This window comes from Struthio camelus, chromosome 11 (genome assembly GCF_040807025.1).
Source record: "Struthio camelus isolate bStrCam1 chromosome 11, bStrCam1.hap1, whole genome shotgun sequence".
NCBI lineage: Eukaryota > Metazoa > Chordata > Aves > Struthioniformes > Struthionidae > Struthio > Struthio camelus.
In genome coordinates this window covers 29,503,664-29,530,272 of record NC_090952.1, presented here as the reverse complement: position 1 = coordinate 29,530,272, position 26,609 = coordinate 29,503,664, and the positions used below count along the sequence as shown (strand labels likewise).

The window sequence follows — 26,609 nt, the reverse complement described above, 5'->3', positions numbered from 1 at the left end:
TAAATAGTTTCCAGCAAACCTTTAAATTTTTTTTTCTTTACAAAAACTTCTTATGCCATTTTCTAAACTGAAGTGATGTTATAAAGCAGCTTTAAACCCCTTTATCTGAATTGTGTGCTACTGTAGAGACACCAATGTGTTTCAGAAACCAAAATTTACTCTTTTTTTCTTTTGGTTTTGAACAGCTTTGAGTAATTTCTTTTCCTTAAAAAGTCCTTATTAAAAAAAAAAAAAAAAAGTGAAACATACCTAGTGTTAGCAAAACTTGTATTTTTAAGGTCGATGTTTAAAGCACTGCTGTGACAGCACTATTAATTAATTTCTTTTTGTTATAGCTAAGTTTTCATGTTGCTACTTAAGGTAAGCCCAGTTTGGTGGGGAAGGTGATATGGTGGTATCTGTCGTTAGATCAGCTAATACAGTGAGAAAGTGGGTAAACCTTTTGCATTAGGGTACTTCAGCTGACTTTTTTTCATGTTTAGGATAGCAAAATTTCACTGTTTCCAGTGTTTAAGTAGCAGTGTTCTTGTAATCTGATGGCTTTAATAGTTCTGGACAATTGTCTCTTTCCTGTTATGTAAGGTGGTCTAATAAAAATGCTTGCCTGTCTTTACAAAATTTGCTCTCCTCATATTCTTAGACCATAACAGCTATATCAAGCAAACAAACAAAAAAGCAAAATAACTTTTTGTCAATGCTATTAATAAACACTTTTGCATGTTTTTCAGTCATGGGAATAAAGAAGGATTTTCCTGCCGGGGAATTCAACTAGCTGTTGATTGGTTTCTGGAAAAAGGACATAAAGATATAACTGTGTTTGTCCCTGCATGGAGAAAAGAGCAGTCTCGACCTGATGCACCAATTACAGGTAACAGATCAAGATTTGTTTGTTTGTTTGTTTTTTAACACCTTGGTAAAAAATTGTATTGCATCAAGACACAAGCATATCATCCTTCTCTGAGCACTACATACTGGGCTATGGCTGTGAGGTTGCACAGCACTCATCTGTTCATTTGAAAACACAGGACAGCTTCACTGGTAAGGGTAGCTGCATCTAAAAATAACACTGTTTTTTGTAATGTTAGTGGATCATTTCAGCACCCTGAGAAGCAGTATTTGTAATTTTCCCAGTAGGAAAGAGATTAATATAAGAATATAAGAAGTGATTTTTATTTGCTGGGCTAGTATAAAATAAGTATTACCAGGCCAGAGATTCGTTTAGTAGGGTTACCTTGAGTGCTGAAGAGGCAGCATAGGTTTTGACACACAGAAAGTACTTCTGTTTATCTCTGGGCTACCAAGAAGGCTATTGTAATATGGTAACAACTGAGTTCTTGACATGTTCAGAAAGAGTGAGAAAAAGAACGTAGTTGTTTAGAGAGGAGTAGAAGTGGTTATGAAGCCTAAATGCTGAATATTTGCCAATTGCTTTGAAACTTCAGAAATACTTAATGGCACTTTATAGCTAGGTATTTTTGTGATAATGAGGACTTTCTATGAGCATAATTATACAGCACTTTGTCAGAAAAGAGGAAGTTTTGTATTCCAAAAGCTGCATTTCTTTCCTTTAAAACTTTTGAGAAGCTGCTCAACCAAACTTATTTTACAGATCAAGAAATCTTACGTAAATTGGAGAAAGAAAAAATTCTTGTTTTTACCCCATCTCGAAGAGTTCAGGGAAGGAGAGTCGTTTGCTATGATGATCGCTTCATAGTAAAACTTGCTTTTGACTCGGATGGCATCATTGTATCAAATGACAACTATCGTGATCTTCAGAATGAAAAACCAGAATGGAAGAAATTCATAGAGGAACGGCTGCTCATGTATTCTTTTGTGAATGACAAGTATGTTTTTTCTTCCTTTAAAACTAAGGGAATTTGCTGATTCAGAATCTTCAGTAAAAACTGAAATTCACGTTTCTTTTCCCTTAGGTTTATGCCTCCTGATGATCCTCTGGGACGCCATGGTCCAAGCCTTGAAAATTTTTTAAGAAAAAGGCCAGTTATTCCTGAACATAAAAAACAACCATGTCCTTACGGTAAGTGTGTAAGTCAGATGGACTTGCTGCATTCAAAGGGAGGTCAAGTAAGCAATTAACATCTTGTCATTACTTAAAAAGCAAAATACGCCATTCTTCTTGTTGCCATCCAAGAACTATATCCTTTTTTATACCAAGCATAGTTATATTAATAAAAACAATATAGCATAAAATTGAAGATAACCAGATATTTCAAAATATTACCAAATGCCTTGTGGGTTTGAGAGTTGTGTGCTATTTTATTCTGGTTTGTATTCAAGGAGGGAGATTCATAACTACACACCTTTTGTTGGAGATGTTTGGTTTTATATAGCATTGAGTGTGTTGTTGGTACTTTGAATCATGAGCAGTAGGGGGAAGAAAAAAAAAAAAAAAGGTACTTTGGCCTTGTTGCAGTGATGTACCTGGATACAGGTAGCAGTCAGTGATTGCCTGTATGTATGATTTCTCCTTACAGTGACAGTATACAAACATTACTATTGAGAAACAATGAAATATATAAAGATATCAGCTAGTGGTGTCGATTAGATTTTGGTTTATTTAACCTGAAGACGCTTTTCTTACAGGTAAAAAGTGCACCTATGGGCACAAATGTAAATATTACCACCCAGAACGGGCAAACCAGCCTCAAAGGTCAGTAGCGGATGAGCTTCGAATAAGTGCCAAATTATCTGCTGTGAAAACTATGAGTGAGGGAGCCTTGGCCAAATGTGGCACAGGGCCATCCAGCTCCAAAGGAGAGATCAATTCTGAAGTGAAACGCATTACCCCAAAGCGTCAGTCAGATCCAAGCATTAGATCGGTAGCTGTGGAGCCTGAGGAAAAGTTATCAGTAGCCCGGAAGTCGGAGGCCAGCTCTGTCCCATCTCTGGTTTCTGCATTAAGTGTACCAACACTCCCTCCACCAAAAAGCCATGCAGCTGGTGCATTAAATACTCGTTCTGCAAGCAGCCCAGTGCCAGGTTCCTCACAGTTCACGCATCAGAAATCCTCACTGGAACACATGTCCAGTGTGCAATATCCTCCTATACTAGTCACCAATAGCCACGGTACCTCAGTTAGCTATACGGAGCAGTATCCCAAATATGAATCGTTAGGGGACCACGGCTATTATTCCTTACTCAGTGATTTTTCCAATTTAAGCATAAGTAGTATGCGTAACACAGATTATTATGGGGCTGATACAGACCAGGGGATGTATTCTAGAAACTCAAGTCCCTGTCCTGAAACTCGCTTAAGCCATACAAGTAATGATTCTTATTCCTCTTACAATGACTTGTATCTGGGTGTAGCAGATGCCAGTCCAGAAGACAATGTGAAGATCCACAGACTTTCATCACAAAATCGTCTTCAGCCTTTTTCCCATGGTTACCACGAAGCCTTAAATAGAGTTCAGAGTTATGGAACTGAAGAGCCTAAGCAATCCCTCCGCAAACAGTCAGTTTCCCACTTAGGCCTACATGCCCAGCATCCAGTTGTTGGAGCACGGTCCAGTTGTCCAGGAGACTACCCTGTGCCTCAAAATGTTCATCCAGCTGCACAACCAAGCCGTGCCTTGGTCATGACAAGAATGGACAGTATTTCTGATTCACGACTCTATGAAAGTAACCCAACAAGGCAGAGAAGACCACCTCTCTGTCGAGAACAGCATGCTAGTTGGGATCCATTACCATGTGCATCAGACTCTTATGCTTATCACTCTTATCCATTGAGCAACAACCTCATGCAGCCATGTTATGAGCCTGTAATGGTGAGAAGCATGCCTGAGAAGATGGAGCAACTCTGGAGGAATCCCTGGATTGGGGTATGTGGTGAGCCACGGGAACCACATATCATCCCGGAACATCAGTATCAAACATACAAAAATCTGTGCAATATTTTCCCTCCAGGCATTGTCCTTTCTGTGATGGAGAAGAATCCCCACATGACAGATGCACAACAGCTGGCAGCTATGATTGTTGCCAAATTAAGAACAGGGCGTTAAATCATTACAGCCTCTTTTAGACTGATGAACCACACAGCAGACAGGAACTGGAGGAAAACTTACATGATGAAGTGGGCAAATCTATTGTAAATATACTTTTTTAACATTCTAGTATAAAATTCTGTACACAGTAGCAAGCATCTATTATATACACACACACACACACACACACACACACACACACACACACACACACACAAATATATATATCTATGCCTAGGCACTGTATAAGAGCCGATTGCATTGTAAATTTTAATTTTTTTTTTTTAATGTAGGGATTTTTAATAGTATTTCACAGGAAATGCATACCTTGCTGCATGGATATATCATTAAGAATTAGAATGTCACGTTCAGTGTCTCGAAGCTGTTAATACAAAATTATGTTAGCAATTATATTGCATGTACTAGCGTATACTTTCAATTTCAAAATAAATATCTAATTGGCCTTTCAAAGTATGCTCTATGCAGTCCCAGATCACCTTAGGATTTCAGCTTTGTCACGTGACAGTGCCTATTGGCATGTCAAATATTTAAGAAGAAATAAACTTGACAAAAAAATTAAAATACCCACTTTGTAAAAGCAAAAATGATTTATTCTTTTTTCAGCTTTTACATGTCAATATTGTTGATATTTCTTAAATTTTAAAACTGTTCACTGAGAGTTTGAGTATCTATTAGGACATCCAATACTTTGGCTCAATGCAGTGGAAGCCAAAGTCATTATCAAATCAGGACCAAAATAGTAAGGTGGGTGGAGGAGTGAGCTCCACTGAAAAAACTAAAAGGAATTTAAAACTGTAGCGTCCCTCTTCAGAATTGGCTGTCACCTGTACTGTAAACAACTACCATTCTGGAAGAATAGAAAGGTTACAGGTAAAAACTGTTAATTTTCATGTAAATTGGATTACTCAGCCTCAGGCAGAGTGAAACAGATGTTAACATGGATAGTCAGCAGTAACTGCAGCCCTTCTTCTGAGAGCAGGGATGGCATTTGAGTGACACTAACATTCAAGATTGCTGCACAGCTCAACTTGAGCAGGAGCAGGGTGCTGCTTCTTGAAAAGAGATGCTACAGTTTGAGCTTGTGGCAAAGCTTTCCTGGTTTTGCTCTGGAGATCCACGCAAAGGTGTGCATTTGCCTCATGAAAGCTTTTAGAACTCTTGTTGCAACAGGTGAGAAGAAAATTGTGTGTGGCATTGTTTGCGCAACTGGTTATCTTGCTCAGGGTGGGAACCTTTGTAGCTAAATGTCTCCAAAAGAGGCGTTTATTGTTTTTTTTAAGCTGCACTGACTGGACGCCCTTTTTTGAATCCACTGTATATTTCAACATTTTAAACCATTACTAACTCGATATGTCTCGAGCTAGGACTTGTTGACTTCTACTGTAGTTTTTTTTCATGAAAGTTGAGAAGGCCTGGTTTATGGCCTTTTGTCTCTTCATGAGAAGGTGTGACACTGCCTAAATGTTTCTTACTGTGAAACACACGGAACGTGAGGCTGCAGTCAGGGTTGTTTCTGGTGTTTTGATAATGGCTTGCATGCTGCTTTCTGGTTATGTGTTTGTTTGAGGGGAAAAAAAAAAAAATTACATCATCTCTTCCACTTGTGTTACTGTAATACTGGTTGGCTTGATTCAGAATATCTTGTGGACTGTTTATCATGTACAAAATGTGTTCCATGTCAGATAATCTAAACAATTACAGATGCAGCTATAATTAATGTACTGGTGTTTGATAACCACATCATTTCACACATGATAAATATTCTAGTATAGCTGCAGGTACCTCTCCAATTTCTTACATTACATAATGACCATGTCATTATGTATTTAAATTGAATTAGCTTGAGGGTGAGTCTGTCTTCACACTTGCTGTTTAAAAATAACTAAACTTCTTAATTAGTTGATTTGTTAATGGTAAAAATAAATCTTCAGACACTTCTGTGATTTCAGAAAACAGATTTAACTCTCGGCCAATTTTCAAAACATTTCTTACTAATCAACATTTTTAATTTTAATTTCTAACTAGTTTTATTCTCTTCTCTTGCATGGTATAAGCAGCTGAGAGCAATGCCTCAAATAACCAGAAATGACCTTTTGTTTGTTGATACAAATTGTATCTCTTTTTCTTGATTGTATAAAAACTGTGTATAAAAAAAAAAAAAAGCATCTCTAGATTAACTTCAGTATTACATTTTTCACCAAAAATGTTTGTGGCACCGTGTGTCACAGGGAAGTAGCCCATGGGTAATTATGGATCTTTTTATTTAAAATGGGCACTTATAGTTTATAGACAAACAAGGACAACTTTTCAAAACCAGTTTATAACGTGCACAGCTACAGTGTGTACACCTCAAAGCATTACATAAAGTTATCTTTAGTCTAGTTATTAAGCAGATACATTCTTGCACTAGAACTTTATGTAAAAAAAAAAATGTTGGTGTTAACAACTCATTTGCATGTGTTTAAAATATAACAATATAATTGCTGTAGACCCTGCCTTAGTCTTAACAGATTAATTTATAAATTATTTAGGTTTAAAATGAAGTTTATTGTGCACTCACACTTTCCATCTTGCATGGAATTAAATATTTATATGTAGAAAACTGTTTGTTTCCTTTTTCTACAATTATAAAGATGAGCTACTTTAAGAGGGATTTGGTAGGTGTTTATGATGTACTCTAATCTGGAAGCCTGAGCAGAAATTATTGTATGAAGTTTTGGGTGGTTTGTGGAGATACTAATTTTTGTACGACTTGTCTGGTCATTTTAGTTTTCAGTAACTTTTGTCTTGCCCATAGAATACATCCTTTTCAAAGGATGAGAATGTTATACCAATACAAATCCAGCATTTATCTAGGGCATGTTGAAGGCAAATTGTCTTTTTCTAAAAAGCTATGAGCATCTATCCTCCATAGAATTACAGAACGGGCAATGTAACCTTCTGGAAAGAGTTCGCAAATTGTGTGCTTGTCTATTTCGCCTTCAAAGTAATGAAACTTATATGTGATGTAGTGTCTCCTGATCAGCTAGTTTAAATGGTAATTGAGCCATCCACATCTGTTTTAAGATATGTTTACAAGTCAATTCAAAACACTGACAGTCATTAACCTTCAGCACATAAGCTTAGATTTCTTCTTACATAGAAGAGCTGATCTTAACACATCATAACTGTCTATATTGTAAATATAAGACTGTGCATAGATGCTCTTTTTGAGAGCATGATATTTAAATATGTTTTTAAAACTGTAAGAGAACAGTTCTAGAAGCTATATTTTAATAAAATCTGTAAAAAATCAACAAAATCCTAGATGGAAAAACTGCCAAAAAAAAAAAAAAAGAAGGTGCAGAGGTGAAATCCTGGTCTACTGCAATCAACAGGACTTCAACAGTAGACTTTAGTGGGCCAGAGCTTTCGCTGGGAGTTCTGATTTACTGTCTTTTACTTTAGCTGTATTATTTTCCCATCCTTTATCATATAAAAGTGCATAACCTTTGGTTTATTAGTTATGATTCAAAAGCAAATGCTTTCTAGGCTGTCAACCTAAGTTATTTAATGTTCTTATGTAAGTATCACATGTTAGTAATATATTAGACTGTATATAGAGGTTTTTTTTTTTTTTGACTACTGTTAGTCCTGTTGTTGTCTTAATTGCACTACAGTAGTTTGCTTTATTCATTTGTAGAATTAAACATTATTGTTCAATTGCTGTAAAATTTTTATGAATCTCTTTGGGTTTCTTGGTTGACCCAAATATAATGTAAGTCGCAATGACAAAATGAGTGAAAAATGGATGTTAAACCAGTATTTGGTGTTCGTAAATCACTGTAGTAAGTGTGCAATGCTCTAACTGGTGCTGCATGTAATTCATTAACCAGCATGGCTGTCTGTTTAGCTTTTTGTAAAAATGTTTTAAATTTAAACTCTTAAGAATAGAAAGTGTGCATGCAGTTGCTTAGAACAAACACAAGAACCCTTATTAAAAAAAAAAAGAAAGAAAAAGAAAACACCCAAAAAACACACACCAAAATATCTATCTACTTAGGCCCATACACATACCTCTACTACCAGTTTGCCTCAAACTGCATTTTTGTGTATTGGAATTCTTAATGATAAGCCTAACAGCGTTCAGAATACTCAAAGAATCTGTCCAAATAAGTAAATTAAATAAATACTTGGCTGGTAGCACGCATGTATACCTGTGGTGCATACCACATCACAAATAAGAAAATTTCAACTGTCATACTTTTACTACAATCTTATATTTAAAAATTCCACTCTAAAGACAAGGGGCATGTATCATTTCAGTGAGACTTTGTTCCACAAAGTTGAAATATTATCGATCTTTGCCTTCCAAAAGTTCACCTGAAGCATTAGTACTATGTTATTCCAACCATAGATCTAGCACTCTTACTACCACGGTAAGTGTTCAGTTATAATATTCTTCTTTTACACCCACAGTATGTGGGACAGAGCCCTATTAACTGTAAGAATATCTCCCACAATATTTCAACTGGAAAAATGTAATTGAACGCTCACTTAAATTATTCTCGCCCAAGTTTCTGGTTAGTCTTTGAAGAACCATTATATAACATCTATGATTTTGGTCTGTTGTATTTAAAGCTTGTAAATGTACTAGAAGAATTGAGAGAGGACTCCAAAAGAAAACATAGGCTATTATCTGCTCTTCCCCCCCCCCCCCAACTGTTCTTTGTAACAGGTATGCACAATTATTTATTTGGAACATGTTATACTTTATATATAAAATTTGCTTACTTAATAAAACTGAGAGCCATTGGATTGTTTCTAGCGTTTTATTTTGTAAGCCTCTTTAGGAGACAATCTGAAAAAGCTCTTCTGTCCAAAACAACTGTCACAGTCCATCCAAATAATTTGTCACTATTTTTAGCTAATTTACTGAAAAAATACTCAGATTCTGAACTAATACATAATGCTTTGCTTTTCCATTTGTGTTTAAATCTGTGACGGACCAGGCCAAAACTAAGAGGCTCTGTCTTACTTTAAAAAACAGAGGAGAAAGCCTGCTGTATGACTGAGTTGCTGCTCTGTTAGAATAATATTCTTTGGCACTTTCTCTCTTAGGGGAATTGGCTTGGGCTAGTTCAAATTTTAATCCTTTCCCTGAGTATGGGGGAAGTGATACAATTTCATTTGTTACTACTACTTTGACTCAAACCACTTTGACTTATTGGGAGGGGGGAGGGGGGAAGTAAAGTTAATGAAAGTTAAATGATAGTGAGCTGTTGAAGCAGCTTCAGATAAAAACTATGCCCATGTTTGCTTTCAGGGTAACCTGAGCCAGGCTCTTTAAAAGACCATACAAATATATGTATTACAAAGTTGCATTTTCAAAATCCCAGGCACTTTATAGTTAGTTTATGTCCTCACAGCTATTACTGAAAAAAAGTACCAATTAGATTCTGCAGGATCATCTTCTCCAAAACTGTAACCTTTATTAAGTAGAGCTGAAGCACTTTTCATTCTGCGAAAGTAGCTGCCTTTAGGATTCAGGGAACAAAATATTAAAAGACAGACTTGCATAGACCAAAGTATCGTAAATGGTCCCCCCAGCCACTTGTATTGAAAAGCAATTTAAAAGCTAGAGGGGGCTACAGACAACACAGCAGTTCCAGGCCGCGCTTCCTCCCTCAGTGTGATTTATCCCAGCAGTCTTCCAGACAGTCCCAGCTTCCATGCTTCCATCTCATAGCCTTTCTCTAGTTTCCTATTGGAGAGTGTGTCTCCCCCCCCCCCCCCCCAACAGTAAGGTAGACCTGAATAAGTTAATTTACAGGGAGAAAGCAGTCTCAAGCAGTCCTGCCCAATGCAATGGATAAATCAAGTATTTTAGGACTCCATCAAAACTGCATTTCCTTTTTCCCACCCAGAAGATGATTCTTCTTCACTGAAAACTTCCTAAATAGGCTTGAAGAACTACTTGGTAAAAATACTAATCGAAAAAGGGAAGGGCTTACAAAAAAACACCCCAGCCTATTCTAACAGGAAGTGAAGTTTGCTTTCCTCTGCATTGTGTAGAATCAGCACTGCTTGTTTCTGCAGAAGGAACATACAATGTACTTTCCCTTTTAAACAATTTTTGGCTGTCTGCTGAAAAGACAGTGACCACAGTAGGATAGGATGACAAAAATTACAATAAAGAAAAAAAAAAATTTACATTATGGATGTGTAGCTAAGCCAGCCTAAGGCTTCCATGAGGCTTTTGTTCTAAACTTGCAATTTAATCCTATCCAGTGTACTGCTAAAGTTGTTGTTTTGCCATCTCTCTTTCTACAGAATATTAGCATATAATGTCAGCAGTAGCTCTAAAGAACTAAAAAGATCCAATTTCACAATGCTGCACTGACATTTTCAAAGGCTGTTTCTGCTTTGTTTTTAAATACTGCAAATTCCCACTAGCCTGATTCAGAGAAAGGCTCAGTCTTCCAGTCTAATGGATACACTCCAACAAATTCTTACTGAGAAGTCTTGAAATAAATATACACTTAAGCTCCCAATTTTTCACCAGGTAGTTGCAGAAGCCTCGAAGTTCCACGTACCTTTAATATAGCCAAAGAAAACAGCATTTAGCAAATGCTAGCTCTAAGTCCTTTTTCTCTCCAACTTTTCAACAAGGTACTCAGCCCATTTCTGCAATAATCACAGTAGCTCCCAGTAACAATCATAATATTATTTATTGATCTCAGTGAAAGCATGAATAAGAACAACAGCAAGCAGAAAATTTTAGTTAAAAAGAGACAGTAGTGGCCTCAAGAGTATCACTTGAGAACATTGCTCATGAAGGGAAAAAAAAAAAAAACACCAAGATGTTTATGCACTGAACTGCATCTGAAATTGATTATTCAGCGATGCTACAGCTAGGCTTTGTCCCTGAAACTTCACATTAAATCCTAGCTAGATGACTATTATGGCAAAATAATCCAAACTCATACATGACTATATTAGCTTCACTGAAAGAGAAGGGCTCAGTATGAAGACCAGAGGATATTTTTCAGAATATGTGAGTGAAAAAGGAAAAACAGGATCTAGGAAGAAGGTTTTTTTCCTTCAGTCAAGTGTGTTCATTAACTGTAAGAAAAAAATGCTGAAGGATTTCAATATATACTAACTTTATTTCAAAAACATCAGCTAGAGCTAAAAGTTCATGCTAGTGGTTAAGCAGACAGTGATGACTATTCATGGAACTTAAAATTCAACTCCTTTATAAAGTAAAATTTACATGGTCAAAATTCAAAATTAGTAAATCTTTATGCAAAAAAAAAAAAAAAAAAAAAAAGGTCCTGGAGTGGCTATTTCCATATCATTAATACTAATTCTTCCATGTCACTTATCTTGTGCAATACTGAAAGCTGCAGGACAATCTGCTGTCTTAGAAAAGCTGAAGGCCACTTTTTATTTTATGGAAATCATTCTGGGTCCATAACAATCCTCCTGTCACAGGGATATTTAATTCTGCAGAGCTGTGAAAGGAAGAAAAATAAGCCACATATAAGCATCAAACTGATTTAGAAGCTTACATAACCAAAGTAATTTTGCAGCACTCTAAACTTCATTAAGGAAGTTGTAATGGGGTTTTTTTATTTCCAAAACAAAATGCCATTTCTCACTTTTAGCTCTGGACATTTAGCTCCCAGATTGTTCATCAGTTCATTCAAGAGGGGGAAACAGGAAGGAAAGATTAGCAGCTACAAACATTTGCTAGGGAAACACGACTTCAGAAATAAGCACACAACAGTTTTCACCTGAACTATCGTTTGCAACTAGGAATACTAGCTAATTAGGTAAAATGCTAATACCGCAATGCTAACACTGACCTGAAACCTGACTACCATGAACTGTAAGCATTGCACAATATGTATAGGCACACTTCTGCCTGATTTGGTCCCCCCCATGCTGTGCCCAAGTTCTTAGTAACACCCCCCCCACACCCCTGCTGAGCAGGAGCAGCAGCACTCCTGAGTAGTCCGAGGAATCTTCTCCTCTCTTTGCACACACATTATATCACCTTTGTCATGACAAGGTCATTTTTCCCATTAAGGCAAAAAGCCTTCAAGCTCCAAACTAGTCCTTGCCAGGACTGCCTCAGCCCCAGAATGCTAATGCCTGGATCAGAGAGCATGCAGCACCTGGCACACAGAAACTAGCCATTCCTATGGCTCTTAGAAAGAGGTAGTCACAGAAAATGTTTATACAGAGTTTAAAGGAAGTTATTGTTTGGTGACACTCACAGCATGCTGTCATTTCTAAATATAGAAGGTGACTTACTCTCAAACAGGCATAAAACCCCTTTCCACAGCAGAAGTTACGGAGTTAGGGTTGAGGCCTGGGAGATTCCCCCAAGCAACAACACATTAACATGACTAACATGGCACTCAAAGGAACAATAAGCTTTTATACAGTGTTCCAAGACATAAAGCACTGCTGAACACAAGGCTGAAAGAAAAGTTGGAGAACACAGGTGAACCATTCCTTATCCAAAGCTTTAATATGTGAAGGAACTTAAAGCACTGCCATGTGGTAAGCAGGTCATCAGCTAAGGGGATGTTTTATCACTTGTATTCATTTTAAGAGACTGGGAAAGGTGAATGAGCTAAATTTTAACAATAAAATGTCTTTAAAAGATCCACTTGAAACCTAGTGTCTGATATTTGTGAAGAAAAAGGGAAAATTTGGTTGTCTTTTGCAAGTTTATGCTCTCTAATCCTTATGCTCATGTAGTCCTAGCTACAGTTGAGGCTCCTCCAGAACAAGAATGTATTCTCTGCCCGCCCACTATCTTCACCCTTCAGCACATATTGCTGTCCCCCTTACCTGCTCACACATGTCATCCTTAGGACAATGAAATTCAATCAATATCCATGGCCATTAGATGATGAATCCCATTTCTGAAATGTCAATGCAACCTTTTGGTGCAACCCCTGAAGCAACTGCATGTCAGCAACTACACCCTCAGAAAACTCTCCAAGTGGTCATTGCCTACCCCAAAGTTTGTCCCTGTTGTAAAATAAAACTGACACCGGTAGTAAACAAAAGACACATTGCTTATACACAAAAAAGAAATATCTGTCTGAGGATGACAGCAGCTATTCAAAGCTTCAGAGGCTGCCACAGCAACCCTAAGCATGAACTTTGACAACACAGCACATCACGCACTAGAAGATCCACCAAAGAATACAACCTTTTGGGACCAGGGAGGAAGGAAACTGAAGGCTTTTCCAAAGCATCCAAGCATCACAGGAACTTATGTCCCACGTTAAAACAAAAGCAAAACCTCTGAGGACAGAAAACCATTTCTGCAAACAAGTTCTAAGATATCTGGGAAGCTTGATTTACAGCAACTTGAAGTTATACACTGAAAAGCTCAATGCCTTTTCCAGATGATCAGTCCAGGAATCACTAGCAATAAAGCAGAGGCTGCTGCTCAGAGCTCCTCAGAGACGGATACTTTCTCCTCCTAAGGTCAAAATACCTCCCAGTCACTCCCTTTTCAGATGAAACACTGCCAGGAGCCTTGCAGATAAAGCCAACACAGAAAGATCAGAGCTACCTCATTCAGTGCAATGATCAGACACTTTTTCTCTAGCTGATGGGAATTACCCAGAATTCAGCTTGCTAACAAGGTCATCTTTCCTACCCAGTCATGTACTCTCCTCATCACTCATGACTTCGCAGACCTGCTGTCATCCCCAGGACAGAGATTCTGGAGACAGACACTGACATTCTCCACCTCAAATGTACTGCAGAAAGTGTGTCAAGAGTAAGCTCATCACAGTAGATTAACTGCTTTTTTCAGGAGGGATGAAACTAGACTACTGTCAAGCAGGGTAACAACATTTTATTACTTGAGATTCAAGGGAGAAAGTGCTCGTTGAATGATCAGAGCTACTTTGTTCCACAACTACTTGCTTGTTACTAATTTTTTCCAGTTGTATATCTGCACAGACAGCTAAATATATGATAATGGACTACAGGCTCAAAATTCACTGGTTTGGACTGGATTCCGCTCTTTTGGAACTATTTTGCTTCTCTGAGATTCAGGCTATTCTGTTTTTAGGAAAAGCACGCTTGTCTTTGGGAAGATCTGATGGTAAACCAGAGAAACTGTGCAAAAGGTTCCACAAGGGACCAAGCTGTGTGGCAAATGGTGGACAGAGAAACAGGAGCAGGGAAAGAACAAAACAGGACCTGATCCAACAATCTGGTGGGAGAAAATCTGCGGACAGCTAGGTTGTTGATTTAGTCTTTAAGCTCAGGGAAGGCACGTTCTCCAATTTCTTGAACCTCCAGAAAACAACAACAGAAACAGAAAGTGTGAAACGTGGGAGTTGAGAAAGGCTCTTGATTGTCTCTAAAGATTGGTTCATCTTTAAAAGGGAAGGGAGGTTGTCAGCTGAAACATATTTTTCCTAGCACATCTAGGAAAGTAAGCTTTTTTTACAGACTCATTAGAAGCAGAAGACCTCAAACAGGGTAGGCAGAATTCAGGCAGATGTTAGACAAACATCATAGATGAAACACATTTGTAAGATTACCAAGACATTACTTTGCCAGCTGCACACCTGGTGAATTAGGTCTGCAACAACAGATTGTGGTTCTGTTACATGACTTGTTCCAAAGTCCTTTTACCAAATTAATTTATGTAACTGTGCTCCAGGAAACTCTGTCTGCAGTTCATTACCTTGATTGGCTGTAGGTTTGTTAAGCCAGAAGGAAAAGTAAAGATGGCTATTCCTTTGTAAAAGAGATGTATCTCATTACTTATGTTGCAGATGCTTTTCCTAAGCATCTTTCAGCATCTTTCCAATGTAAATTGGAATTCCAATTTGATTTCCAATGAAATCAAATTTTCAGTCTCTTGTACCATACTGTGGTTACCCTACGCTGAACTTGACAGAACAGGTCTCTGTAGACAGAGAAGCTGGAGGGCAGTACTAAAGTAGTAAAAATAGCAAACACTCCTTTTGGAAGAATCCAAACAAACCCCTTTTGAAGGGGAAGCAGAAATCCATGTTGCTGCAAGACAAAGAACAAGGTTTCCAAATAGAAGAACATACGAGAAGTAGCCAAGAAACCGTTCTGCTCCCCTATCTCCTGGCAAGTCAGACAACCTTCCAGATGCCACGTGGCCTTTGGCAGAAGGAGAAGCTGCTATGCAAGGGGAAAAAGAAGAATGAACAAATTATTCCTGTGATAGTACTGCTGAAGCCTAGATTGTTTCCAGGCCCAGCCATGAGAATAAACCAGGTTCTGCTCCTTTTCATTTGCTTTAGCAGTTCTCCCTTATGTTTCTTTCCCAGCTTTCTTCCTTGGCCTCCTGCCAGATTGTGATCTGAGTAGCAGAAACCCTCTGCCCCTTCCTTTCACCCACACAAAGGGATAGAGAAACACTTGCTATTTTTGGCCTTGTATCTGCTTTTTTATTCTCTATGAGGGTATTTTCTAGTAATATGAGCTGCATGACATGTTACACTCACCATTAGTTCAAACTACAGCCAACTGGAAGCAGAAAGCACTGTATGAAGAGAAAAATAAATCCATCTCCTTGGCTGAGCATGGAGGAAGCTCTTGTAATTGTTCCTCTCCGCACCTCTGGCCACACGGAAAGCAATTATTCGGGACAGAGGGGAAAGAAACACCTGCTGGCTTATTTCAGAGTCTGAAAAACGAAGTGCCAAAACCTCCATACCTGGCTAGCAGCTTTTTAATCTGCAGACTATATAAAATTGTTTCTCACCATGACTAAATCATATTTCAGAATACAGTCCAGGCTTTTTCCTCCAAAGGACTCTAGTACTACTGATAAGGGAAGGAAACTAGCTGGCAGGTCTGCAAAGAGCTGTCACTCACCAGGGAAGGGCAGTGCAATACCCATTAACTCAAAGGGATACATCCATGTGAACTCTACCATTTAATGAAAAAAAAATACATTTTAAAATATGGGGTTTTTTTCCTAGTCAATCTTAGATTCACAGGTTGAATGAACTTCAATTCTAAAGCCAGTAAAGAAATGACTGTCCTTTAAAAAAAAAAAAAAAAAAAAAAAGGACGCATCTGTTATTTTTGCTCCAAATACAGTTAAGTGAATAAAAGTTGCACAATGAAATCAAACCCACTATCTCACCACTCCTCTGTTTGCTCTCAGAGTAGCCAGAATCATGTGCTTCAGAAGACAGCACAAAAACATCTAAATCAGTGGTCTGACAGAGTTTGTACTTAGAGGAATTCCTTTGTTTGCAGAGCAGAACCTGAAATCCTTAGATGATTTTTAATTCCTACTACTCTAGAAACAGCATACAGCCACTACTCCAAGAAATATACTGGGATTACATAACACCCGACGCCTACAACACACAAGTCAGAAAGGCTACATGCTTCAGCTGGCATCGAGTAGCAGGTCATGAACAAGCTGGAACAGTGAATCACATTACTCCATATGCATTTCTTTACACATTCCATAACGACGATTCCATCTATTGCGCATAGCAAAATCCACTAAGCCAGTGAGGCATGAATTAAGAACCACCCCCCCCCCCCCAACCTCTCTCTTGTCAGAGCCTGCTGGCTAGATGCTGAATGGTGTCAGAGCCTGCTGGCTAGATGCTGAATGGTACTCATTACTGTAGCTAATTAGAATTCTGCTGCAGCTCCTTATTCTTAGCAGCGATTCACCTACCTAAACATTAAGTTGAGCAGCTTTACGTTTAAAGTCTCTGAAATCAAGCAGTCCTTTGTGACTGGGGTGAGGATGCCGGGGCTTTACAAACTGAAAGCAGATCTGCAGATTCCAAGAATTTGCCTTATTCCAACATGATAGAAGAAAGAGAATGGAAACCTTGCTCTTCAGAACTAGACACAAATCTGAAGACAATTGAATAGGCGAAAATATGAATATATGCAAGGGCATTTCCCACTGCAGCACCCCAGTCTGCATTACTGTCACTGTTATTCATATCTAGTTTTGGAAACCACTAGACAGTCCATCAACTACACTGATTAAAAAGTTACTCTGTCAAGTGTTTAAGAAACAAACTACACTTTATTTATATTTTGAAGCGTTCCTTGGTGGCAAATACATGTAAGTCCATCCACTACAGCGTATGTGACAAAATTGACTTGGCAGCTAACAGCACTTGAGAACCTTTGACTTCAAAGGTGAAATAATGACCCTATTAAGAAGTCTTCAGAGGGATGGCTTAAATGGATAAGTTTCACTTGGTAACAGAGAAGATCCAACTACAGCTTTCTAAAAATGCTACCTACCATCATTTCCATGACAACCGTATTTCTTCAGTGAGTTCAGATCTGCAACTTGAATCACAACAACTCTGAAAAAGTCACTGGGCGATGCCAACATACTGTGATTGAGGATCTGAGGCCTAATTAATAGAAACTCAGTTTTCAAGTCTGCTGAGGCTGTGCTAATAACTTCCAAATAGCTTAGCAGCAGTATCTCATAAGGGACAGAGCATAACCCAAGCAATAGTTCCTTTCAGAAAGAGCAGGAGCGAGGATGATAACATTACGAGTTGGCTTCCTCAAAGAGCACTAGAGAAACTATCTTTCTGATTGCCACTGGTGCCACTGCATTTATCTTTCAGATAGTGCAGAAGGCTCATTCGTAGAAATAAATGGGAACGGCTTGTATAACAGCTACAGTTACAAACAGCAGCTCTCAATTAGCCTTGATGACAGGAAAAAGATGAAGGAGACAAATGCAGAACTATGAACCCTGGCTACGTTCCTTCAGCTTGGAAGGATGACTGTTAACAGCTTTGTGAAGTAGCTTACTACGATACTCGGGAGTTGTCGCAGCAACGCTAGGTAGCAATAACTTATGACTGGGTCCTTCAAGGGTGCAAGCGCACTAATGCAATACAAGCAAGCAGGAAGAGGAAAGATAGCGAGGAGAAAAGACGATTCCACTCTTTTTGGATTAACCACAGTATGAATGACTGGGGCTACAATGACAATGACCTTACTCAGGAAGCTTCTATAGTTTCCACCTCAACTTTACAGAAGAGATACACATTTGCATTCACTGATGCCAAACTCTAAGCACATTCATCACCCGTATTACATACGGCCAACTCCTTCTTCTGGTGTTATGAAAGCAGTCTGTAATCAACCACTTCCTGTGGCTACCTTCTCTCCTCATCTCTAGGCTTTCCCACTAATACACCTCAAAGTCCTTCAGCAAACACTGTGTCTTCTAGAAAGAGTCCCTTCCCACTGAGAATTAACTAGTCTGGGATAAATAACACTGGGTGAGGCTAAATGACTTGTCCAAGGTCAGGCAGTGAAAATATGAGAGAGAGAATACCTTTAGCTATGTCTCCTGGTTTGTAGTCCTTAGTGCTTTAATGGGAAGAACTGTGGCCTTGCAGTTAAAGTTTTTCAGCTCAGTGTTCCATCAGGCAGATTCTGCACCAACTCTCAGTAGAGTTGGTTTTAAAAATTCTGCACTCCCAGGGGTCAGTAACTCTTAGGTGATTAGCAGACTGTATCTTACTAACAGCATCAGACAACAGTGAAAGTTATCGGCACAGTTCAAAGAGCAGACTATTACCCTGTTACATCAGCGCTGTAAAGGTCCTTCCAAATACACACGTTACTTGACAAATGAATGAGAAAAGAACAGTTAGCAGATATTTTGGTCAAACTATTACAGAACTAAACAGGAATCACAAATTTTTCACACTGTAGTACAAGGCAGGGAGATAAACGCATACTTAATGGTTCAAGGACAAAGTCCTGCCCACACCATTACTCACTTTGTACTGGAAGACTTCCACTCATCTCTCACTGGCTGATCAAGCAAGGACATCATGGAATAATTATCCAACATGAGACCATCAGGATCATCTGTCTGACCTGGGAGTTTCCCAATAGGAAAGTCTTTCCATTGTACACCATCTGGGTAAAAACAACATTCAGCACATGAACAAGAAGTCTGAGCTCCCCAGATGGATTTTCAAAAAAAACAAGAATCACCACAAGTACTGTCTCATGCAATTCAGGTACTCAGCAAGAACTTTATGATATAGATTTGAGCTACATAGTTTTAACTCATTTTACTTCTAACCCTACTATCTTTTTCAAAGAATGAAATTGGAGTATGTAAGACAACGGGAAAACATCTGCAGTCATGTATCATCATGGCTCAGGCTATACAGTGCAGCCTGTCCAGACCACTGTGAGGCAGGGCCCATTAACAGAAACCCCACAATATTCTGGAGCAGCCCTTAATATTTACCTCTCTCTTTTGAGCAGATTTTCGTTTGAATCTGAAGTCTTGATTTACGTATGTTAATTAAAAACCACACTATGAAAAGGGCTTCTAAAAAATTCACTCTGCATACTCCTGTAACGGAAAGAGCCATCCGTACACATATGAAGATACAAAACAGCACGTTTGCACCCAGTAGCTCATTCCTCCAGTGAGAATGAGAACCAGCTTCTTCAGGACTCACTGAGATTCCCAGCTGCAGAGCAACAGTGTTGAGTAAACAGGAACTGAAGCCACAGAAGCAGAAGAATAAAAGGCTGGGGAAGCCTAATTAACCAATAAAACAATTCTAGACAGACAGGTAGGGATGACATGGCAAGGAAGAAGAACACCGCAGTCTCTTGGAAATTCTGCTAATTATTTTTACAAGCACTTAGGATTCCTATTGCCGGACAGCTTCACATTTCTTAAAATTTGGCTTCCAAAGCAGGCCAGAAACTGCACACTGGGAAACCACCCATGGCCACTGATAATATTGATGAGTCTGCTTCTTTATACCTCTGCACCAAAATTTCACAGGCAGTTCCCAATAGGGAAGACCCCTTTTAGATGTGAAATCAGAAAGAAATTTAATTAAATGAAAGATACACATTATGTATCATTGTTTTGACAATAAGAGTTCTCAAACCCTCCAGCTTTCCTGATACCAGAACACTAACTCTGGAATCTTTACCAGCAGCACAACAAAGGCTAGCAGGCAGACCTCAAAACATAGGAGACTCCACTCCACAGAGCCAGCAATAATTATACAGATGACTTGAGACCCCTGATAATCATGGAGAACTTGGCCAATTCATTGTCTTTGCCTGAAACTGATTATTTTTGTTATCTGATAACTGCTCATAAATACAGGCCTTGCCCTAAAGAACCAGCACACTACTTCTATTTTTGCTTTTATGCCCTTTTTGGGCATTTATGGAACAAAAACTCTTGACCTAGGATGGTGATTTCTAGCTGTTACAATTTTACAATTAAAGGTGCAGAAATTGCATTTGGCGACATCTAATGCAACTGTAAGGCAAATACTATTTTATATATCGAACAGGCTGAGTCCTTTCTTTAGGGAGCAAACCAGTAAATATCATTATACCACTGGTTGCCCTGGTACTGTACATACTTAGTGGCTACAGTTTTCAAATGTTTAAGGGTGGTAACTACATAGCAGTTATTAAAACAGAAATTAAGTTTGCCCATAACCAACAATGTTAATAGAAACTTCATAAAAATCAGGTGACCCAAGGTTTATAGATGTTAGGCACTATGCATGTTCTTTCAGTGACAGCTTTGCTTGCTCTGAACCAAACTCAGCTAAGCAAAGGGCATTCTTGTTTCCATTCTCAAAACATCCAACGCTAACAATCTGTTCTCATCAGCATAATTAATCTGAGCTGCCTCAACAGATCAAACTTTTTTTTTTAAACTTAGGAAAACTCCCCTGTGAGTGAGGTACAAGAGCTCATTGTCTTCCAGTGACTGCACTTTTCTTCTTCCTTCAAACACCGCTTTGCCATCAAATCTCTTTCTTCTGTCTTCAAGTCCCTCCATAATTCACTTCTCCAAAAATCTCAGCTGCAGAACCATCCACCCCAATCAACAAGTATAGCTACAGTAATGGAGCTAACACAGCACTAGCTAATCATTTATTCACTCTGCAAACTTCTTTCCTTGTTCCTTTCTTTAGCTTGCCACCATATCATGACTGCAATTTTCCTAGACCCTGGAACTTACCAGCATATGGCTGGCGCTTCCCAGTGTAGCCAAACACTGCTTTCAAATACCCCTAGGTCTGACAAACAGAAGCTTTCAGCACATATTGCTGAAATCCAGGAAGCATCCATATTTTCTTTGCCATTCACAGTTTGGCATATATCCTGCCCTGTCAATTGGATACAGTGAAATTTTGAACACAGAGTTTGGAAAAGCCTAATAAAAAAAAGTTAGTGAAGCAGTAACAACATGCTCCTGGAAAAAGCACTCCGAGTATTACGAGGGCTTTTAGGGAGAAATAACACGCGCACATAAAGACTGAAAAAAATCCCCAAATCCGCAGGGATGCGGCGCTTAGATGATTTTTGAAGCGCTCTTCAATTCTGAGTTGCCCCAGAAGGCCTTCACGTTTCAGTCGACGTTTGCTAGGGATGAAGATGTTCTAAGTCTTAAGAAGCCACTTTTTACCTGCAGCAATCTGCCAGGCAGACCCTTGCAGCACAGCCTGTTTTTCTGCAATAGCCAGCATGTTATCAGAATGAGCAAGTCCTTCCAAAGGATTTGTTTCAGTTACCATCTCTTCTTCTTCCTCCTCCCCCTCCTCTTCACCATCATGTCTCCCCAGCGCATCTTCTCGTCTCTCTACAGTCTGCTCATGATTTTTAGCCTGATTTTCTTGCCTGGCCCTCCACTGTAAGCTCTCTATAGTGTAAATTGGCTGTTCACTGCAGTCTGAAGAGAGGCCTGGACTGGACAAAGGGCCACCTCCTTCCGTGTAAACGGAAGTGAGATACAGAAGGTTCTTCCGTGAAGAACGAGGCAAACGAGGCTTCATGCTTGTAAGAATCCTAGAAAGGAAAAAAAAAAACATTGTAAAAGTCTTAGAAGCAAAAAGAGATTCCAGATGGAGGTTTATGAAGCTCAGCAGCCTTTTAAGTCTGAGATTCCTCCAGGACAGCTTGCTCACATATTTCCATTAAGAAGCAAAGCTGATTATTCCCAAGAAGCGCATGCTGGAATACTCCCTCTTTGTGGTAAAAATTAAGGACTTGTGATACTTCTAACTGAATTTCTCCTTTGTTATTTTCCCCTTAAATAGTTACCAACTATGCTAACCCCATATCACTGGTATGAGCAGCCACATCTCTGCTATAGGTCACTTTTCTTCCAGCCAGGTTGTTTTTCTTATACCTCCCCAGATATTTTCCACTTTCTTTTTGAAGGAGCAACCAATAAGTTCTGCTGCTTCTCTTTGTAGAATCAATAGGGAGATGAACAGCAACAAGCAGGGCGTTATATGTATCTACCACAATTTCTGCAGGATGGAAAGGAAGGGAACACAGACATAGCAGCATACCACACGTGAGCTGGCCAAAGCCATTACGGAACACTGCTCTCTGTCCCCTTTTTAGGTCACAGGATCAAACTTACAGCTGAAGAAGGTGTGGGGTTGCCCAGCAGGGAGCATCCAAGCAATTATCAGTGAGTCTTATCCATTGCAAAGGAACTTTCTGGAGGAACAGCTCCTTCACATATATCCGTTTGTTGCAACGGCGTCTTTTCTTCCCTTCAAAGACAATAGCAAAGACAAAGTGCTCAAAACTCATTAAAAAATATACCCTTCATCCCTTTGCATTTCTACTACAGCTCTGATCCTCAAGCAAGCCGGCATTTCAAACCAGACCCAAGACCAGATACGCTGACCAAACGTGCCAAGGTAGTTACAAGGGACTGGCAATGCAGTGACAGCTAAATCAGCTCCACAGAACGTGATAAACAGTGAGGTGCAGAGTTTCCCAAGCTGCCACTGCGCATGCCATCTCAGATGTGGAAATCATGGAGCTGTGTTTTTACAGTATTGTCCCCAGTAAATGCAATATACAACTTCCGAGACCTAAGACCATTCCAGACAGTGCTGAAGGGAGCAGACTTAACAGCTGGGAATGACTCATGTTCAGGGATCTTGGTACATAACAGACACACTCAGTGTTGACTGAAAGCATCAAATAAACCTGAACCTTTGATTGCCATAGGTACGGGCAAAATCCTAGTGTGGACTGAGCCAGACTGGCAGAGGAAAGAAGAGGTGGCAAAATGACACCAACTGGAAACCTCATGCAGGCCTGCACTATTTCTCAATATGAGTCCTGTTGATATAACTCTTACGACACCCTTCAAATAATTAAAGCTCTTCTAGTGCAGGTAACAGAGAAAGTGCAGCTGTCTCTGGAAGGAAATATATTGGTCAATTTAAACAGTTCTAAGGAGTTAGAAATTGAGAGCAAAAGATTACTTACTACTTTTGCCTAAGTTTAGAACACATGACAAATCCTGTGATGGGATTAAAAAAGGATACCAAGACTGTGTAAGTATCTTGCAAAGGCATGCTTGTGTTAAATGAGGAGAGAACTGAAAACAAGGGACTCATAAGAATTTGCTTATTACATGTCTATTTGCTATCTATTTGGTAACCATGTTACTAGTATTAACTTCATTTCAAAAAAAAATATCCCGTAAGGAACTGATCTGTCATGGAAGAGACTGGCTTTTCACATCTTGAGGAAGCCACAGCAAAGCTGCCAAAGAAATAATAATTCCAATTTTTTTGCTAAAAAATGCATGACGCACATAAGCTACCAGTTAAAAAGTATAAGAAGTGCAATGCTGAAAGCTCACAAAATGTACTGATTAGAATACTGCCTTTCCTGTCCAAAGGACCCACTACCCTTCCAGTTCTTGCAGTATTACAGAGGAAATTCTTACGTTTTTTCCACACAAACTTCAGACTGACTCACCAGCATTAACTCTAGCAATGCTAGTCAGCATCTCAGAAATCCAGTTGATCAGGAACTGAGGCCGAAGTTCTGAAGAGTCCGAACATTCCTTGAGCTCTGTAAACATTTTCTCTATTAGGGTCTGTGTAAAGCTTCGGGAAAGAAGGCCCGTCAGCAAAGGCCGCCAGAAGCAGTAAAATGTCTGAGGAATTTTGAACTGCAATATCTCTTTATTTGCTGCAATAAAAAGAAAAAGAGCCAAAAATCAGTGATGAAAAGAAAAGCGCTCTGACTGCAAAATACTGGTGTGATGCCTGTTGCAAACTAAGTAGCTTGTACTGAAATCACTGGTTCCATGTTCTATTCTGGGAACTCCACTGAACTTGGAGCTATTAATTTCCTATACTAGGAAACTAAAATCAGTAACAAATGGATAATTAACAAAAAAGTTCAACGAAAGCAGAAAATACGATGCCTAATCTAATCACATTGCAAACCACAGGAAAATCTACTTCTGTTTATTAATTCCTTGACAATTTCAGCTTATTTCCCACATAACAAAGAACTGTTCTGTCTAAAAATACACTGCAAAGAGAAGGCTCACTGATCCAAAGCTCCTGATATTTTACTACTATATTACAGTCACAGAAACTTGAGGAACTTTCCAAGAAAGTTCTTTGGCTGATGTTTCCAAAAAGTCCTAGGGAAATAAATAAACTATTAATTTTCATTGCTTTTAGCTACCTAATTATCTTGCAGAAAATCTAAGCATCTCCAGACCTGTGGACAGCAGCATCGAACTAAGACAAAATTGAGGTGAATAAGGCTCAAAAATAAAACCCCATTACCTTTGACTTGCTTTAAATCTTCAATGTAGAAAAGAAATTAGTTGGAGTTCATGAAATCAGTAACTAGTGCAGATGTGGACAGAGATGCCAGCTTTGAAAGAAATCTCCTTAACCATGCAGCATTCAGTGTAGAAGAAGTATCCTTCCACCAACAGAAATACATGTAAAAGCAATGGGCAAACACGGCCATAAAGGGGTCAGGAGAACAGGTCAAAAGATGTTTAAGAACCCAGACAAATGAAAAATACGTAGAGTATTATAGCTTTAAATATGAGGGAAAAAAAAAACAAATTGGACATAACACTAGCTGTGCACTTTTTACTTAATTGTATGGTGCTCGAGACACTGACCTTCATACTTGATATTTAACGTCTTCAGACATTCCACTGTTGGGATGAGAAAGCCATCACTGAGAAGAGCTTCAGCCACTGTCTCTCTAGAGCAATCACAAAGCCTCGTTAACATCACGTATGCCTTTGCATTTCAAAATACTCTTTGTACCAGCTCTGCAACAGTTTGTGAGCCAAATACCTGTAATTCAAATTACAGGCTCCCAACTATGAGGAGGTGCTGTAGCTTGTAGTAGGGCACTAAAACGTCATACCAGCTTTGGGATGGCTATATCCCACTAAAATTGGAGGGGATATGTAGTCGTGCAAACTACATATCTATAATCTACAGAACCAGAACCGGGAAGAAAACATTGCTTGAGTTGCAGAGGAAAATAACTGCCACTGATATTACATAAGCAGCATACAAACATTTGTCATATAACATTTATAATACTGAAATATCTGTAATTGCAGTATGATCTATGTCTTCTGCAAGCACGTCAGCCAAGATTTGAGAACCCCTGACCAAAGGGGCAAGATTAAACTCCAGGGGAAAAGCAGACTCTCTGGGTTCCTGGTGGCAAGGCACTCCTTAATGCCCTGCTTACACAGCTGTTCAGCAGACAAGCCGCTGTTAGATCACAACTGTTCTTCCTTACAGCACCTACAGCTTTTTTTTGGGTATTTCCTACCCTCACAGCTATCATATGAACTACATTTAGCCTGAGAGCACTGAATGGCCCAGCTGAAGGACCCATCTGCTACTAGGCTGGCTTAATACCAGTGAACTGAGAGACTGAGGACACCCACACTGGTAAGCCGAGCAGATGCTTGAAAGTAAAATACAGCAGAAGAGATAGAAGCAAAATTTCCACAGCTACCACTATAACCAGCCACGGGCTTCTACCGAGTTCAGTGTTCAGTAACATGCAAGAATATAGAGCTAAAACAACACTTAGCATAAAAATCAAGATGTCCATTTTCAAACACCAAATAAATTCCACAGAAACAACTGCTGTCGCTATCAGGCTCTTTGGATTTGGAATGGTATGACTCATGTAAAGTATAACCTATTTTTGTAAAGAATGGATGAGAAAATTTATTGTCTTCTCCAACAGGAACAATTTCCAAATCTAAACATTCATGCATGATTTAGATCCAATAGAGGGTTTTTATAAACACAAACAGCAGTCAAGGATTTGAGGGCAGAAACAATGCAAACACTACACCGCTTTGTCTTAGGTAGATGATGTGGTGGGAGACCAACTTTTATGAAGGCAAATGATAGTATGTAATTTATTTCTGAAAACAAAATCCAATTTCAATTCTCTTCTTCTCTGGAAACTCTTCCAGGATAATTACTATTATTCCTACATGCAATGACTGCTCATCATCAACAACTTAAGGCCATCTCCATGCAGACGGTAGTTTCAATAGAGAACCTTCAAACAGAAGCACATCTGACTAAGGAAGGCCCACTGGGTTAGCTCCATGAAGCAGAGGGTTCTTTGCAGTTAGCAGCTCATTTTGCTTTAGCTCTAAAAGAACCTTCTGCCCTCGGCACAATCCAAGTTACAAGGTATGCTGACAGGGGAGATGAA

At 39.0% G+C, this 26,609-nt stretch overlaps 2 protein-coding genes across 18 annotated transcripts in view; one reads left to right on the top strand and one right to left on the bottom strand.

The window, feature by feature from the left end:
• ZC3H12B (zinc finger CCCH-type containing 12B) overlaps positions 1 to 11,355 on the top strand; it is an 83,876-nt gene extending 72,521 nt beyond the window's left edge. For all 15 annotated transcript variants that reach the window (XM_068957240.1, XM_068957237.1, XM_068957236.1 and 12 more), the window contains 4 exons: positions 729 to 868; positions 1,610 to 1,844; positions 1,932 to 2,038; positions 2,605 to 11,355. In XM_068957240.1, the coding sequence (XP_068813341.1) occupies positions 729 to 868; positions 1,610 to 1,844; positions 1,932 to 2,038; positions 2,605 to 4,022 (1,900 nt within the window). In that variant the 3' untranslated portion in view covers positions 4,023 to 11,355. The remainder of the gene's footprint in view (positions 1 to 728; positions 869 to 1,609; positions 1,845 to 1,931; positions 2,039 to 2,604) is intronic.
• The window catches only part of LAS1L (LAS1 like ribosome biogenesis factor), a 33,662-nt gene continuing 17,769 nt past the window's right edge, over positions 10,717 to 26,609 (bottom strand). For 2 of the 3 annotated variants that reach the window (XM_068957246.1, XM_068957248.1), the window contains exons 8-13: positions 25,027 to 25,112; positions 23,850 to 24,065; positions 22,486 to 22,621; positions 21,523 to 21,902; positions 18,833 to 18,974; positions 10,717 to 11,521 (exon numbers count right to left, since the gene is read on the bottom strand). In XM_068957246.1, the coding sequence (XP_068813347.1) occupies positions 11,431 to 11,521; positions 18,833 to 18,974; positions 21,523 to 21,902; positions 22,486 to 22,621; positions 23,850 to 24,065; positions 25,027 to 25,112 (1,051 nt within the window). In that variant the 3' untranslated portion in view covers positions 10,717 to 11,430. The other variant, XM_068957247.1, reaches the window with a different exon arrangement.